The following is a 19,059-nucleotide window of genomic DNA, read 5'->3' as shown; positions in this document are numbered from 1 at the left end:
CCAAAAATGAATTTTCTCTGTCAGTCATCAGTGAAGAAAAGCTGGATGACATTCTCTTGAGAAAAAGTTCAGAATCGTGGTATCTTTTATAATGAGAAACATACAGCAGCTCCCTCAGGTACATTTACTGCACAACCACGCATGCACACCCCTCACTGTGTGCACCCTACCCCTCCCAAACCCCAAATAACTGACCTCTTTTTAGGCTCCATGAACAGCGAGGCCATGTGTATGTCGGGGTCCAGGATCTTGTCGATCTGCATCTGGGCCTTGTGGTAGATGCGGTCCTGGTCCTTGGGGTCAGTGGTCAGACCGTTGTCCACCAGGTCGTCCATGGCAGGGAAGTCATAGTGACCCTTCCTCTTGGCCCGCAGGCGGATCTTGTTCCGGTGGTGCTCGATCTCAGACTTGTGCCTCAACGCCACCTGGGTCTTAATAACAACAGCCAGACATGACTGCAGTGACTCACTTGGCCAGATGCACCTTTACTATGGGTACTGCACACTTCATTTGACCTTGATTTATACAGGTGAGTCTGACTGAGGATGATATCTCTTTTGTCTGTACACTCTTAAGAGAAAAAGGTCCTATCTGGAAGCTTAAAGGGTTCTTCGGCTGTCCCCGTAGGACACGGGCATCAAACTCACTCCAAGCAGGGCCATGTGTCCGTGGGTTTTCGCTCCTCCCTTGTACACTAATTAGTAAGGAACTCCCCTCACCTGGTTGTCTAGGTCCTCCGTGGAATGTGTTTGACACCCCTGCCATTGGAGAACCCTTTGAATAAGCCTTTTTGGTTCCAGGTAGAACCCTTCTTTGGTTCCATGGAACCAAAAAAAGGGTTCTACCTGGAACCAAAAAAAGGGTTCTACCTGGAACCAAAAAGGGTTCTCCTACGGGGACAGCCGAAGAACCCTTGTGGATGTCCAGACAGTGGGGAGACTAGAGAGGATCAAGAAACTCATGAATCTACTGTTCATTACTGTAACCTGCATACATGTGTCTGAGGAAGGGTGTTAGTGGGTCCTAGAGGTTCAGCGTCTCACCTCCTTGTTGAAGATGTTGTGTGTTTCTTGCCCACTACCATTGATACCGTTGACAGTGGCACCGTGGCGCCGGGCTGGGAAGGCCATGGGCTGCATGGCGATCAGCTGGATCTTATTGGACAAGCGGCGGCTGTCGTCGGTCGAGCGGGACATGCGGTCCACATGCTCGAAGATGGAGGCCGACGACAGCTGCTCATCATGGCCGTTCATGGGTGGAGGACCTGAGGGGGACCAGGGAGGAAGACTAAGGTCAACATCACAGCCAGGCAAGTTTGTGATAGAACTTACAGGTGTCATGCAACTATTTTCACCACCAGGGGGCAGATTCTTTGAAATAGATACACTGAACAGTGTACTTACTACACAGGCATGAAACTGCATTCAATCAGATTACTACTTTTAACATGGTCAAGATATGTTTATATATGTATTCCAATGTAAGCTAATGTTGTTGTTTTTTTTTTTTGGGGGGGGGGGGGGGGGCTACAACAAGAAAAAGGCAAGTTCATGGCAAAGCTAACGTTAAAACTACTGTTGTTCAAGAACATTCATTGCTCCCCATCTCTGGGACGACACATCTGACTTCTGAATAGTGGTGATTGATGAGAAGCACGACACAAAGCAACCACGACACAAAGCAACCACGACACAAAGCAACCACGACACAAAGCAACCACGACACAACGGACGTCACGTCACGGTCACACAGACAGCAGCTACAGGTCCCAAAAGCCTCATGTCTACTTCAACACCGAGAGAAGTTGATCTGACAGAAAGCAAAACTCTTACCAATTCTACTCTTCCCTGAAAGCCAAAACAGACAAGACAGAGAGGGTGAAGTCACGGGAAAACAACGGACAGAAAGATTCAAGTTAAACAGATGACAAGGTAATTCTGTTTAAAACATATCCATATAGGCTAAAGTCTCTCCCTACCATTTCTACGGGACTAAGTCAGCGGCAGACCCAGAGCAAATACTGGAGGAGTCGGACATCGCTCTGCACTACATCATCACTGGTGTGTATACACTACTCTGAGTGCTATGTCAGGTCTTTGACCATCCACAGCAGAGGGTCATTTAGAAGAAGAAATTCCAGTGCTGATAACATCCTGTCTCCTGGCCTCAGACAAGCCTATTTAGACTGTGGAGAGAAGCGAAGGAGCCTCTGTTTAGCATGTTGAGTAGCAGCCCTGAGAGGTAGTGTGTGTGTGTGTCAGTGTGAGTGTAAGTACTGTAGCGTGCAAGAGGAAGGGCTTTGAGGTCGTACTGCTGGAGCCATTCCTCTGTGGTGAGTCAGGTTCAGTCTGTGCCTGGCTGGCGTTGTCTCGGTCTCTGTCTGCACAGTGTACACACCCAGCAACCAGGCCAGAGTGGTACTACACAGGTCTTTCAACAGACTGTCAGACATACTACCTACCTCGCTTTCACGCTAACTCAGTCTCTCCCCCTTCTCTTGCTCTCTGTCCCTCTCTGTTCCTCCTTCACTCCGGGTCTGTCTATCAGTTGCTTGTTTCTTGTTTCTCTTCTCTTCTTGTTTCTCTATTTCCCTTGTTTTTCCTCTCTCCCTCTCTGCTCCCCTGCCCCGCCTCCTCTTCTCTCTATGTTGCCATGGACACTTGCCATTTAAAACATTGATGGGGATCTTGCGGGCCTGCTTGCTGTCGTTTGGCGTGGCGATAGCTCTCAGGTTCTCCTCGGCTGACTCCCTCTCACGATCACTGGACCCAGCACTCACCATGGAGTCCCCGTCCGATGGAGAGATCCTGTCCCCGGAAAGCCACACACAAACTTGTCATGTTCGTACAAACACGCGAGCACGCACACACACAAACATGCTTACATACGTATACACAATTCCGAAGCTCTATATACTATATAGAATGAAAACAACAGTGCTTTTAATAGTGGTTTTTAATTAATCAATTCCAGGGGGAAATTCGTTTGTAATGGCTTTTTCTCAAAATAAAAAAGCTTTTGTCATAATCTATCACTAGGATTATTCCCATTGACAGCATAATTAAGTTCCTAACTTGGTAGAGCAGCTCTCCAGAGTCAAGGACATGTCAATATCAATCCTCTCTTTCAATCATTACCGCTCTAATCCCCTACATTAGTGACAATGTGACAGCAAACTATCACACACATCACCAGATTCAGAGTGCTGACTGCCACTCCTGCATTCAAGCCTAAATGATCTGCTATTAGCTGAAGCAATTAGCGAGGAGAAATGATCTTTCAGTCAGAGCGACCATTCTCCCGTCTCACGAGAATAGACCATCACGTATTGACACCACTGATTTAGCTGTGACGGTTCAGCAGTGGGGAGGCCAGCGATAGGCTACTCTACACAAACTGCTAACCCTGCTGTGTGGGTCATGGGACAGAAAATGAACTGAGCTGTCCACAGTAGGTCAGAAAGGAAGTACAGTGGGGAGAACAAGTATTTGATACACTGCCGATTTTGCAGGTTTTCCTACTTACAAAGCATGTAGAGGTCTGTAATTTTTATCATTGGTACACTTCAACTGTGAGAGACGGAATCAAAAAAAATCCAGAAAATCACATTGTATGATTTTTAAGTAATTAATTAGCATTTTATTGCATGACATAAGTATTTCATCACCTACCAACCAGTAAGAATTCCTGCTCTCACAGACCTGTTAGTTTTTCTTTAAGAAGCCCTCCTGTTCTCCACTCATTACCTGTATTAACTGCACCTGTTTGAACTCGTTACCTGTATAAAAGACACCTGTCCACACACTCAATCAAACAGACTCCAACCTCTCCACAATGGCCAAGACCAGAAAGCTGTGTAAGGACATCAGGGTGGAATTGTAGACCTGCGCAAGGCTGGGATGGGCTACAGGACAATAGGCAAGCAGCTTGGTGAGAAGGCAACAACTGTTGGCGCAATTATTAGAAAATGGAAGAAGTTCAAGATGACGGTCAATCACCCTCGGTCTGGGGCTCCATGCAAGATCTCACCTCGTGGGGCATCAATGATCATGAGGAAGGTGAGGGATCAGCCCAGAACTACACGGCAGGACCTGGTCAATGACCTGAAGAGAGCTGGGACCACAGTCTCAAAGAAAACCATTAGTAACACACTACGCCGTCATGGATTAAAATCCTGCAGCGCACGCAAGGTCCCCTTGTTCAAGCCAGTGGATGTCCAGGCCCATCTGAAGTTTGCCAATGACCATCTGGATGATCCAGAGGAGGAATGGGAGAAGTTCATGTGGTCTGATGAGACAAAAATAGAGCTATTTGGTCTCAACCACTCGCCGTGTTTGGAGGAAGAAGAAGGATGAGTACAACCCCAGGAACACCATCCCAACCATGAAGCATGGAGGTGGAAACATCATTCTTTGGGGATGCTTTTCTGCAAAGGGGACAGGACGACTGCACCGTATTGAGGGGAGGATGGATGGGGCCATATATCGCGAGATCTTGGCCAACAACATCCTTCCCTCAGTAAGAGCATTGAAGATGGGTCGTGGCTGGGTCTTCCAGCATGACAACAACCCGAAACACACAGCCAGGGCAACTAAGGAGTGGCTCCGTAAGAAGCATCTCAAGGTCCTGGAGTGGCCTAGCCAGTCTCCAGACCTGAACTCAATAGAAGATCTTTGGAGGGAGCTGAACGTCCGTATTGCCCAGCGACAGCCCCGAAACCTGAAGGATCAGGAGAAGGAGTGGAGGAGTGGGCCAAAATCCCTGCTGCAGTGTGTGCAAACCTGGTCAAGAACTACAGGAAACGTATGATCTCTGTAATTGCAAACCACGGTTTCTGTACCAAATATTAAGTTCTGCTTTTCTGATGTATCAAATACTTATGTCATGCAATAAAATGCAAATGAATGACTTAGAAATCATACAATGTGATTTTCTGGATTCTTGTTTTAGATTCCGTCTCTCACAGTTGAAGTGTACCTATGATAAAAAATTACAGACCTCTAAATGCTTTGTAAGTAGGAAAACCTGCAAAATCGGCAATGTGTCAAATACTTGTTCTCCCCACTGTATATTTCACTGCTTTTACATTTTCTACCAGGATTATGTATCATAATATTTCATTTGTGAAGCGCATTTCCCACGCTCAATGTGCACAAGGTAGAAACCAAAACACAAAACAAAGCTCAGCAACAATACATCAAAAAGTAGAAAAAACAATCACAATATATCAAACCATTACCTTCTAAAATATCGACTATATGGCATTTCTATAGAAGGAAACCCCTTGAACAAAATACATCAAATGTCTAGTGTACTGCATTAATAATTGATTAAGATGGGCTTTTGTGAATGGAACATCTTTAAAAACCTGTCTACTGGAATCTCCGTGCTGAGGTGAATGAGGCAGAGCTGCACAGCCAGCCAGCGCCACACACACACATACACAGACACACACACAGACACACACACAGACACACACACAGACACACACACACTGGGGGCTACTGACCTTCCTCGTCTGCGTGCGCTGCGGGAGGCCTTGGTGGAGGAGACGGAGGTCCCCTTTGACTTAGGGGTGGGGACCTCGCCGTACTCAGATGCGGCTTCCTTGGAGCTGAGGTTGGGCAGGGGAGGGCCGGGGGCGCCGGCCTCCTGGATTACCATGATGTCATCCTTACTGTGCTGGCCCAGGTGCAGCTTGGCAAAGTCAAAGCCCTTCACACTGGGAGCCTGGAGCTGGCAAGGAGGAGGATAGAGGACACACAGAGGAGGAATGGCGAGACAGAGGAGGGAGAGAGAAAGAGATAAACAGAGGGCGGAGGGAGAGAGGAGGGGGATAAAAGAGAGAAGAGAGGAACAGGAGCAGGAGGATATATAACAACAAGGAAAATGGAGAGATTGAGAGTGGAGGTGAGAGGGAGAATAAAAAACAATCAGTCATCGATTTGCCAGCAGCTTTCAGAGTCGAAGGACGATGTCATCAGACAGATATACGACCGCAGCGGGAGGGAGGACAGACAGACAGAAGTAGGCCAGGCAGGCTGCCTTTCCCCCCAGGAGAGAGAGAAGTGAGCGAGCGAAGCGACAGAGAGATGGAGGGGTAGTGAATTGTGAGTGACTGGGGCTGACTGAGTGATGGGGAGAGCGCAGGGAGAGTACAACAGGCATGAATTAATTAAAAGTGGGGTAAACACAGGACTGTCTCTCTGTCTGCTATCCTCAAGGGGGTTCGTGCACTGGAGTCTAAAGCCTCACGGGCTGTCTCACAACACAGGAGTAGACAGAGAGACCTGAGCTGTGTTAAGTTAGTGCAGTAAATGGGTTTCTGGTGTTAAGAAATCAGTCAAGTCACAGGGATTCCTTATAGAATATTGAATGAAAAAGAGGAGACTGGTTGACACTGCCACCGTCCCACACTATAACCCTCGACAGCATACATTAAATCGACATATGGGAATTGATTCTTCTGGTGGATCACACCACTTTCTCTAAAAATGTCCTGCTCTGATTGAAACATGGATGGCTTCACGAGAGGCTTCACGAGAGGCTTGCTCGATGTGCGTTTACCACTGGGTCCACTGGGAAGCTGTGTGCTGCTCTGCCTCTCTCCTCCCTATCACTCTCTATTCTGCATGTTAATAGCTAATATCCCCTCAACATCGGAGGGGTCAGTGTGTGTAGATCTACAGTTACCACACTGCCTTTAGCCCTGAGTGGAACACACAATCACACACACACACACACGGTTGACGCCCTCACACAGTATGAGCCCATGCAGCCTTGCCTCAGGGCACAACCAGGCTATCATCCCCACTATGTACAGTTGAAGTCGGAAGTTTACATACACTTAGGTTGGAGTCATTAAAATGTCACAAATTTCTTGTTAACAAACTATAGTTTTGGCAAGTCGGTTAGGACATCTACTGTGTGCATGACACAAGTAATTTTTCCAATAATTGTTTACAGACAGATTATTTCACTTATAATTCACTGTATCACAATTCCAGTGGGTCAGAAGTTTACATACACTAAGTTGACTGTGCCTTAAAACAGCTTGGAAAATTCCAGAAAATTGTGTCATGGCTTTAGAAGCTTCTGATAGGTTGATTGACTTCATTCGAGTCAATTGGAGGTGTATACCAGTGGATGTATTTCAAGCCTTACCTTCAAACTCAGTGCCTCTTCGCTTGACATCATGGGAAAATCAAAAGAAATCAGCCAAGACCTCAGAAAAAAATGTGTAGACCTCCACAAGTCTGGTTCATCCTTGGGAGCAATTTCCAAACGCCTGAAGGTACCACGTTCATCTGTACAAACAATAGTATGCAAGTATAAACACCATGGGACCATGCAGCCGCCATACCGCTCAGGAAGGAGACGCGTTCTGTCTCCTAGAGATGAATGTACTTTGGTGCGAAAAGAGCAAATCAATCCCAGAACAACACCAAAGGACCTTGGGAAGATGCTGGAGGAAACAAACTGGTACAAAAGTATCTATATCCACAGTAAAACGAGTCCTATATCGACATAACCTGAAAGGCTGCTCAGCAAGGAAGAAGCCACTGCCCCAAAACCGCCATGAAAAAGCCAGACTATGGTTTGCAACGGCACATGGGGACAAAGATCGTACTTTTTGGAGAAATGTCCTCTGGTCTGATGAAACAAAAATAGAACTGTTTGGTCATAATGTCCATCATTATGTTTGGAGGAAAAAGGGGGAGGCTTGCAAGCCGAAGAACGGCAGCAGGTAACCTAGTGGTTAGAGCGTTGGACTAGTAACCGAAAGGTTGCAAGATCGAATCGCCAAGCTGACGGTAAAAAGCTGTCGTTCTGCCCCTGAACAAGGCAGTTAACCCACTGTTCCTAGGCTGTCATTGAAAATAAGAATTTGTTCTTAACTAACTTGCCTAGTTAAATAAAGGTACAAGGTACACCATCATGTTGTGGGGGTGCTTTGCTGCAGGAGGGACTGGTGCACTTCACAAAATAGATGGCATCATGAGGAAGGAAAATGATGTGGATATATTGCAGCAACATCTCAAGACATCAGTCAGGAAGTTAAAGCTTGGTCACAAATGGGTTGGAGTGGCCATCACAAAGCCTGAAAAACTGAAAAAGTGTGTGCAAGCAAGGAGGCCTACAAACCTGACTCAGTTACACCAGCTCTGTCAGGAGGAATGGGCCAAAATTCACCCAACTTATTGTGGGAAGCTTGTGGAAGGCTACCTGAAACGTTTGACCTAAGTTAAACAATTTAAAGGCAATGCTACCAAATACTAATTGAGTGTATGTAAACTTCTGACCCACTGGGAATGTGATGAAAGAAATAAAAGATTAAATAAATCATTCTCTCTACTATAATTTTGACATTTCACATTCTTAAAATAAAGTGGTGATCCGAACTGACCTAAGACAGGGAATTTTTACTAGGATTACATTTCAGGAATTGTGAAAAACTGAGTTTAAATGTAGTTGTCTAAGGTGTATGTAAATTCCCGAATTCAACTGTATATATATATATACACACACACACACACACATTTTGTGGGACACGCTGTATATTGTACAATTCGAATGTGCAGCAGACCACACCATTTAATATACAACTTTTTTTTACCTAAATGATTCATACTAATTCATATGTTAGTATTAAACTGTTATCTACTTTCTCAAAACATAAGATTCATCTGTAAAACAAATAATGAGACATTATTTGGTTACAACACTAAAGAAGATGTGGGTGAAGAACCATTTTTAAGAGTCTACAGGAGGGCGCAGCGGGCTGCGTAATGAAAAGTTGACAGGCAAGTCTTTTTTTACTAGAAGGTTAGCCTAGGATCTAGTAAAACACTTCGGATACGAGGTTGGTGTCTCTTTTTTGAACACAATGAAATGGATATATCTTGTAATAGATCAAAATAGTAAAGTGGCCAATAACTGGGGACCGTATGCCAATAATACGGGGCTGTATTTTCTTTTGCTAAACCTCTTATCAAAAAACTGATAGTAGTAGTACTTCAACTGAAATGTCAAACATGCTAATTGCTAACACGTTGGCGAACATTTTTTTGCGACACGAATAATCACTAGACATTGATGGCTTGATCAAAAGATAACCCTGCTGAAGGTTATATATTTCTTAAACGCTGTTGAATATGCATATAAGCTTTTGTCTTTGAGAGGGAAATCTCTCCAGTATGATAAACCGGGCATGCTAAGCAGTAAGCAGTCTTACCGTCACCAACTGAATATCTAGGTAAAAACATCACTACCCCACACAGATCTAGGCTATGCTACTGATTCTACTCACACACTATTCACTAAGTCGGGAGATAACAAAAGAGAGAAAAAAATATTGAAACCTCGGCCTAGTCTAATGGGAACTACAGTACTTACTAAAGACTGATACAGTACATTATAGTATGGTATCCATCCAATATATGGCCTGAGACTACAACAACTATGATGATAAGCATCAAAAACATTGAAGCCAAGTATTCAACAAATACTTTGTTTTATTATAATATGTAAACACGAGTACTGCGCCAAACTAGCTACCATCTCTGTGTGTCTGACCAAACGCTCTCTAAGGCCTGGAAACAGGCCAACACGTCTAATAAGGAGAGGACTACTTCCTTTATACAGTACATTGTACCTTCTGCTTTGCCTTCTTCCCTTTCAACACTGTTTTCTCTTTCTCCTTGTTCTCTTCCTCCTCATAGCTCTCACTTTTCTGCGTGGGCTTTGGTTTTGGCTTGGGAGGAGGAAGCTTTGGCCCCTGAGCAGATGGAGATCGATACATGTGATGAGTTGACAAGGTCTCTGAGTGTTCACTACCATGGGACTTCATTGCCCCTTTAGTACAGGGACAATATGCTACCATCCTCTGCACACAACAACCAATGGATCCAAGTCCACTACACACTACACAACCCATTTTCTTCTTCTACAAACTACTTGCTTCTACTTTGTACCTTCCCCTTTTTCTCATCTTCCTCCTCCTCCTCCTCCTCCTCTTCTTCTTCCTCCTCCTCTTCTTCTTCTTCCTCATCCTCTTCCTCCTCACTCTCACTAAAGGTTATTTGCCTCTTGATTGAAAGAGGAGACCTTGATTCCCTGAACGATGATTCCCTGAATGGTGATTCCCTTAACGATGATCCCCTGAACGGTGATTGAGTGGACTGAACAGAAACAGGAAAGAGAAATAGAAGTGGAAAGAGGGGATGTGTTATGTGATGATGGATGATAGAGGTGTTGGGCAGAGGTAGGGAACGATAGATGTGTCTGATCATCAATGTGTGTGTGTGTGTGTGTGTGTGTGTGTGAGGATAGAGATTAGACAGCCCCCAACAGCAGCAGCAGTAGGCAGAGCAGATCCTAACTGTCTGGATAGCAATGAGTGTGTATTATGCAGGGTGTCTGTGTGAGCGCGTGCATGCGTATATGTGAGTGTGCGGATGTGTGTGAGTGTGTTACTGTCAGCCAGGGGGATCTTGCAGAGCTGTGTAGAGCTGCAGTACAGCAGGGGCAGCCATGGGCAAGAACACAGCCGCTGTGCCTTACAGCAGTGAGAGCCAATTACTGTCGGGCTTGCCTGCCACATAGGGAGCTTGTGATCCTCTCTAATGCATGGGATGCTGCCACATAGGGAACCTGTGATCCTTTCCATGAATACACTGGATCACTGGACAACAGGGGAGGGAGATAGGCTAAACTATATGGGAGTATAGAGTAGTAGTACTATCAGCACAAGGGCAAAACTCCCACTTAAGTCACATTTTCACTTAGTCTCCAATTGACACCAAAACAATTCTACTTAAGTTGTAGGATTCGCCCCAGAGACCCAGCCTGAGACTACCACAACCACTCTATATGGCGAGAACTACAGCCCTCCAATCATAACAAGGAAGTAGTGTCTCATACAGACATGGAGAAACAGAAGTGGTTTAGAGGAGTGCACTGCCAGGGAGATATAGAGACCTAGATATAGATATGTCCTTTAGAGGAGCGATAACCGTATAACACAAGCAGTGGAGACACAGAGGTGTCGACTGGCTGATAACACATCACTCTCTATGCTGTGTGTGAAGGTAAAGGAGGAAAAATAGCTGTCAGTATCAGAGATAACTAAAAGTACAATGTACTACGCACAGAGATGCTGCAGATGGATGTATATACACAGTGGGGAGAACAAGTATTTGACACATTGCTGATTTTGCAGGTTTTCCTACTTACAAAGCATGTAGAGGTCTGGAATTTTTATCATAGGTACACTTCAACTGTGAGAGGCGGAATCTAAAACAAAAATCCAGAAAATCACATGATTTTTAAGTAATTCATTTGTATTTTATTGCATGACAAGTATTTGATACATCAGAAAAGCAGAACTTAATATTTGGTACAGAAACCGTGGTTTGCAATTACAGAGATCATACGTTTCCTGTAGTTCTTGACCAGGTTTGCACACACTGCAGCAGGGATTTTGGCCCACTCCTCCATACAGACCTTCTCCAGATCCTTCAGGTTTCGGGGCTGTCACTGTGCAATACGGACTTTCAGCTCCCTCCAAAGATGTTCTATTGGGTTCAGGTCTGGAGACTGGCTAAGCCACTCCAGGACCTTGAGATGCTTCTTACGTAGCCACTCCTTAGTTGCCCTGGCTGTGTGTTTCGGGTTGTTGTCATGCTGGAAGACCCAGCCACGACCCATCTTCAATGCTCTTACTGAGGGAAGGAGGTTGTTGGCCAAGATCTTGCGATATATGGCCCCATCCATCCTCCCCTCAATACGGTGCAGTTGTTCTGTCCCCTTTGCAGAAAAGCATCCCCAGAGAATGATGTTTCCACCTCCATGCTTCACGGTTGGGATAGTGTTCTTGGGGTTGTACTCATCCTTCTTCTTCCTCCAAACAAGTTTAGAACAAAAAGCTCTATTTTTGTCTCATCAGACCACATGACCTTCTCCCATTCCTCCTCTGGATCATCCAGATGGTCATTGGCAAACTTAAGACGGGCCTGGACATGTGCTGGCTTGAGCAGGGGGACCTTGCGTGCGCTGCAGGATTTCAATCCATGACGGCGTAGTGTGTTACTAATGGTTTTCTTTGAGACTGTGGTCCCAGCTCTCTTCAGGTCATTGACCAGGTCCTGCCGTGTAGTTTTGGGCTGATCCCTCACCTTCCTCATGATCATTGATGCCCCACGAGGTGAGATCTTGCATGGAGCCCCAGACTGAGGGTGATTGACCGTCATCTTGAACTTCTTCCATTTTCTAATAATTGTGCCAACAGTTGTTGCGTTCTCACCAAGCTACTTGCCTATTGTCCTGTAGCCCATCCCAGCCTTGTGCAGGTCTACAATTTTATCCCTGATGTCCGTACACAGCTTGCTGGTCTTGGCCATTGTGCAGAGGTTGGAGTCTGTTTGATTGAGTGTGTGGACAGGTGTCTTTTATACAGGTAACGAGTTCAAACAGGTGCAGTTAATACAGGTAATGAGTGGAGAACAGGAGGGCTTCTTAAAGAAAAACTAACAGGTCTGTGAGAGCCGGAATACTTACTGCTTGGTAGGTGATCAAATACTTATGTCATGCAATAAAATGCAAATTAATTACTTAAAAATCATACAATGTGATTTTCTGCATTTTTGTTTTAGATTCCGTCTCTCACAGTTGAAGTGTACCTATGATAAAAAATTACAGACCTCTACATGCTTTGTAAGTAGGAAAACCTGCAATTTCGGCAGTGTATCAAATACTTGTTCTCCCCACTGTATATATCCATCTGCAGCATCTTTGTGCGTAGTACATTGTACTTTTAGTTATCTCTGATACTGACAGCTATTTGTCCCCCTCTACCTTCACACACAGCATAGAGAGTGATGTGTTATCAGCCAGTCGACTCCTCTGTGTCTCCACTGCTTGTGTTATACGGTTATCGCCCCTCTAAAGGACATATCTATGTTCATATATCTAATAACTACACAGACAGACAAGACCGACTGATCCATCAGAGAGACAGGATAACCCCTAATAACTACACAGACAGACCAGACAGACTGATCCATCAGAGAGACAGGATAACCCCTAATAACTACACAGTTAGACCAGACCGACTGATCCATCAGAGACAGGATAACCCCTAATAACTACACAGACAGACCAGACAGACTGATCCATCAGAGAGACAGGATAACCCCTAATAACTACACAGACAGACCAGACAGACTGATCCATCAGAGAGACAGGATAACCCCTAATAACTACACAGACAGACCAGACAGACTGATCCATCAGAGAGACAGCCGTGTAGATAGCCGTGTAGAGTAGGGCTATTTAAGACCGTGGTTATGGACAAAGAGACAGGCAACATAAACATGTAAGGCCCAACACACCCAGACATGACAGCAGGTTAAAAGAGGTGAATAAACTCTAGGATCATCCTCCTCGGCACATCGTCCCTCCTCCTCCCCTCCTCCCCCCTCACCTTCAGTCTCTTTATTTCTATCAGGTTTTTGATCACCTTCTGTCTCTGCTGGACAGTGGTCATGGCGTCGGGCTGGAACTCCAGCTTGTCAGTGCGACACAGCTTCCAGTACAGGATGGAGATGATGATGACGGCCACACCTAGCGGCACCACCACGCCGACAATGATCCACACGCTGGTGTTCTCCGTGTCCGTAGGAGGGTAGCCCGCCACCTTCTCCACAGCTACAGGGCCATAGAGACATACTTAACACGTAACATGATATAGAATATTATAGAGTGTGTGTACATCATGTATGTGCAATTATATGCATATGTCTGCCTGCCTGCCTGCCTGTGTGTGTGTGTGTGAGCGCATCTGTCTGTGTTTATATATCCCCATCAGAGAACCTGACTAGCACACCAAGTTAACTTCTAAACAGCTAGAGTAGATGCACTGCATGGTACACACTGTGTTCCACGCACAACATCTTTAGGCTGTAGGTTCCCCTGCTGTAACCAAGGGACTTCATTAGGATTAATTAAGGCTTGTCGTACCCCTTGGGAGAACCCTGCTGTAAGATTAGTCTTACAGCAGGGACAGAAGTCCCCTGAGGTGCTCTGACCGTGTGTTAGGCTTTCATCCCGAACATGGGTATATAATGAGGTTGATAGACATTTGACACAGTCTATAGGATAAAGTCATTAGTTGAGACGCTGCTATAAATACATGTCAACATATACTGAGAAAGCAAATCATTAGTATTCTCTTTTTATCCTTTTTTACTGTGCAGATTCACTTTACTGTGATCAGGAGCTCCAAAAGCTTCATGAACACGTTCTGTGTCAATGAATGCACTGGTGCATGGATATGTGCCTGAACAAAGACAGGATGGATACAATCAATAGGTTAGATAAGATAGATAATAAAATAGATAGGATAGATAAAATAGGATAGATAGGATAGATACAATAGGATAGATCAAATAGATAGATAAAATATATAATATAGATAGATACATAAATTAGATAGATAGATAGGATAGATAAAATAGATTAGATAGATAGGATAGATAAAATAGATTAGATAGATAAAATAGATAGATAGATCAAATAGATAGATAGGATAGATAAAATAGATTAGATAGATAAAACAGATAGATATGATTGATAAAATAGATAGATTAGATAGATAAAATAGATAGATAAGATATATAGATGAAATAGATAGGATAGATAAAATAGATAGATAGATAGATAGATAAAATAGATAGGATAAAATAGATAGATAGATCAAATAGATAAGATCAAATAGATAAAATATATAGATAAGATAGATAAAATAGATTAGATAGGATAGATAAACTAGATAAGATAGATAGATATGATTGATAAAATAGAGAGATTAGATAGATTAAATAGATAGATAGGATAGATAAAATAGATAGATAGGATAGATAAAATAGATAGATAAGATAGATAGATAAGATATATAGATAGATGGATTAGCTAGATGATAGGATAGATAAAATAGATTAGATAGATAAAATAGATAGATTAGATATATTAGATAGATAGATTAGATATAATAGATAGATAGATACTCTATAGTCAAGACCATAGGAGTTGGCAAGACAGCATAAAGCGATCTGGGACCAGGCTGTGGCTGATTGGAACTTACGTGTAGCCAGGATGCCCTCCACTCTGTATCCCAGTATGATGGCTGCCCTCTGCACATCAAGACGGTTCAGCAGGTTGGCTGTAGTGATTGCAGGCTGCCGCTCCCCGCTGGGACCCTCCACAAAGTACACCATCTCCAGGGGGTGTTCCGCTCCCACCAGCCTGGTCGTACTCACAATCTGAAGGGAGGAAGATGTGTGATTTTTGAATGACTAACCCCATACATGTAACATCTGTATGGTCCCTCCGTCAACCTTTGAATTTTAAAGACAGATTCAACTAACAAAGATCAGTGAGCTTTTCGAAAGCCTCATAAAAAAAGGGCAGTGATTGGTAGATGGGTTACAATAACAACTCAGACAATGAATACATCTTTAAGCATGGTGAAGTTATTCATTCTGCTGTGGATTATGTATTAAACCACCCAGAGACATCAAAGATACAGTCATCCTTGAACTGAGCTGCAGGACAGTAATGAGACTGCTCAGGGATGTCACCATGAGGCCATCGGTGATGTTAAAACAGTTACAGAGTTCAATGGCTGTGATGGGAGAAAACTGGGGACGGATCAACATTGCAGTGACTCCGCAATAATGAAAAGAAGAACACAAATACAGAATGAAAATATTCCAAAACATGCATATTGTATGCAACAAGCACTAAAGTAATACTGCAATAAAAACACAGCAAAGGAATACACTTTTTGGCCTGAATGCAAAGCCTTGTGTTTGGCTGACCTTTTTTTCCAGAAGAATAATGGGCAAATATGGCACAATCCAGATGTGCACAGCTCTTATAGACTTACCCATGAAGACTCACAGCTGTAACCGATGCCAAAAGGTGTTTCTAAAAATGTATTGACTCAGGGAGCTGAATACTTTTTCTAAACTACTATATTTGCATTTTTCTTCATCTTTTTCTTCCTCTTCGACATTATAGAGTATTGTTTGTAAATTGTCGACCAAAAAAGTACAATGAAATACATTTGAATCCCACTTAGTAACACAATAAATTGTAACGCAATAAAACGTGTAGCTCTGCAGCGACAATGCCTGGTACCAGTGGTTTAAATGTGGTTTCTATTCTGCCTCTACTTTTCTTTCCCCATTACCCAATAATAACATAACAATATTCTGTAGAGGGGTATTGGTGCATGTGGTTGCAAACAGAGTGGACTATACGGTGTTAGTCACATCAACTGGTAAAAGCATCCTTCCTACTAATTCAGTGGATATTATTCCTTGTGGTGAGCTCTCTATGAATCAGAACAGTGAGACTCATTATCAAGGGCTTGTAGTCTTTTCTACCCAGAGCACCACTGCTTTACTAATCAAGCTCGGCCTTTTGTGGAGCTCCACAGCACCTGCTCTACTCCCCTCTCTCTTAACAACATTCAGGGGACTGGATAGGCCAGAGTATCCATGGCAACTCCACCTACAGTATTCATCACAGCGCCAGCCACTCAAAGACCAACCACCAAGTCAAATTGTCTTTCTTTCAAGACCCGTTACTCGACTGCTGTGTGCACCAGTCGCTAATAGCAGATCAATTATTAATTCTCTCTCTGCCTGGCAGCTGGAGTTATTATAAACCCAGGAGGTGTGTGTGTGTGTGTGTGTGTGTGTGTGTGTGTGTGTGTGTGTGTGTGTGTGTGTGTGTGTGTGTGTGTGTGTGTGTGTGTGTGTGTTTTGAAAGGGGGTGGTTCAGGTGGGGCCACACACTGTTCATCATTCCACTCTAATAAACTTGGGGACTGGATGTGGATTAGAGGCTGGCTGAGGGAACACAGGTTGTTTTTCTGTGTCAGATCACACACGACCCAGACTTACTCTCTTCAGTAACACAGTACCTAGCGCAGCCTAGACTAGGGGCTATTACCACAGGGGGAGAGCTGTACTTGCTGTACTTAGAGTTATGGTAAAGCACAACACGAGATAACTGTAATTTGAGTTCTCAAATGTAATGCATCGTGTGTGTGTGTGGTGTGTGTGTGTGTGTGTGTGTGTGTGTGTGTGTGTGTGTGTGTGTGTGTGTGTTCATGACTTATTCTGTATAAATGTCTCTGAGTAGCAGTACACTTTTAGAAAAAAAGGTGTTACCTAAAACCTAAAAGGGTTCTTCGGCTGTCCCCATAGGAGAACCCTTTCCGATTCCATGTAGAACCCTTTCCACAAGGGGGTTCTAACTGAAACCAAAAAGGGTTCTACCTGAAACCAAAAACGGTTACCATATGGGGACAGCTGAAGCACCCTTTTTTCTAAGAGTGTAGTACACACTCAGTCACCGATGCGGTACCTGAACACTGTGGTTAGCCACGCTGGTGGCCCTCTTGGTGCGCCTGGCCGCCCCCAGCACTTCTCCTAGCAGCAGGGCAACACGACGTTCCATCTTGGCCTGGAAGGTCCGCTCATCCACCCCCTGATCCAGCACACCCAGCAACACTGGTCAAGGACAGGAAACAGAGAGTTATGATATCACTCACAGGACAGGAAATACAGAACCAACACATAGCCTATCACACAGCCAGAACATAGGCCCTACATGTGTATGTCTTTCAATCCATCCTCTTGCTGCAGTTGAGATTTAGATTGGATGGAATATTTAAAGGAGCGTTTCCCAAAGTCAGTCCTTGGGACCACAAGAGGTGCACGTTTTGGTTTTTGCCCACAGCAGATTCAAATAATGAACAAATAATTCCAACAACCAAAACATGCACCCCTTGAGGTCCCCAGGACCGAGTTTGGGAAACGCTGACCTAATGTCAGAGTTGTTGACAAGGGGAAGCATACCTGTTCTAACCCAAGACGAGCGAAGCAACTGGGTGGTGTTCAACTCCGGGTAGTGGAAAGCTATTGGGAAAGAACAGAGGGAAACCAGACAAGTACAGACAACCTGAAAATACTCTCTATTGAGGTTAAACTAGGTGTATAGAAGGTGAAGCAGATTGGCTAATAGAATACATTTGATTAGAATATATTTATTTTTCCCCAAGTGAACTTCCCAAGAGTGGCGTTTGGCATAAAATCCCAATCCATTAGACAATGATAATAGACTCACGCTCGGCGATCTGCAGCACGGGGAAGCCCAGGTAGTAGCTGAATTCCACCATGTTGAGCAGCCTCAGGTGGTTGCTGACCTCTGACCCCTTCAGGTAGCCTATGGCCCCACGCACCGCAAAGGTCACGTCCACCGGCTCCCTTTGCAGACTACTTTTCTGGTTCATGGTGATGTTCACAATCTAGGAAAATATGACATATCCACACGTCTTTGAGCTAGGGATGGATATCAAAAGTTCAGTAAATGGTAAAAAGAGACTGTCACCAATAAACCATGTGAGCATGTGAGCATACACTGCAGTGTGATGTTCGCAATTTGCCACACATTTACTTATTTATTTACACTGGGCAAAGATGTACATTTAACATTGGTTTAAAAAAATTGTTTTGACAAAAAACAGATGTTTTAAGCTTAGTTATAGTGAAACACGTCAATTCTGGTCTTCATTTTGACAGTTCGTTGCAAAAGTGCTATATGTTGGTCTTTTAGTAGTAAATCTAGCTCTTTTTCCCCCTAGCGGTTCAACTCTACCATTTCAATTGTGATGTAGAAGCACCTTGAGAAAGTGCCTCTACATCATCTTAAGGGAGGGTACTTCTAGATGTGCTGGGAGGTACAGTACCACATCAAGGCTTACTATAAAAGCAGGTGACAGCGTGCCTTATTTGGCATTGGTCTTAGTAAGGGGAGAGGGACAATATATATTGCATGATGCTTCCTTGACTGACGTTACACAAAATGCAAGGTTTTTGCTTATGGTTTCAAACACATCTACAGTGCATTTGGAAAGTATTCAGACCCCTTGACCTTTTCCACATTTTGTTACATAACAGCCTTTTTTTATCTCATCAATCTACACAC

General features: G+C 44.1%; 1 protein-coding gene across 1 annotated transcript in view; it reads right to left on the bottom strand.

Annotated features, from left to right (window-relative positions):
- Nucleotides 1-19,059, bottom strand: part of LOC139407150 (UPF0606 protein KIAA1549-like) — an 85,200-nt gene that overhangs the window by 15,142 nt on the left and 50,999 nt on the right. Inside the window, exons 6-15 of the mRNA XM_071150639.1 lie at nt 18,199-18,379; nt 17,931-17,990; nt 17,437-17,582; nt 15,143-15,320; nt 13,520-13,707; nt 5,510-5,736; nt 2,665-2,807; nt 1,833-1,847; nt 1,044-1,264; nt 196-431 (exon numbers count right to left, since the gene is read on the bottom strand). Coding sequence (XP_071006740.1) covers nt 196-431; nt 1,044-1,264; nt 1,833-1,847; nt 2,665-2,807; nt 5,510-5,736; nt 13,520-13,707; nt 15,143-15,320; nt 17,437-17,582; nt 17,931-17,990; nt 18,199-18,379 — 1,595 coding nt within the window. The remainder of the gene's footprint in view (nt 1-195; nt 432-1,043; nt 1,265-1,832; nt 1,848-2,664; nt 2,808-5,509; nt 5,737-13,519; nt 13,708-15,142; nt 15,321-17,436; nt 17,583-17,930; nt 17,991-18,198; nt 18,380-19,059) is intronic.

This window comes from Oncorhynchus clarkii, chromosome 1, assembly GCF_045791955.1.
Source record: "Oncorhynchus clarkii lewisi isolate Uvic-CL-2024 chromosome 1, UVic_Ocla_1.0, whole genome shotgun sequence".
Classification (NCBI taxonomy): Eukaryota; Metazoa; Chordata; class Actinopteri; order Salmoniformes; family Salmonidae; genus Oncorhynchus; species Oncorhynchus clarkii.
Note: the sequence above shows the minus strand (reverse complement) of the source record. Positions and strands in the feature narration are given on the sequence as shown.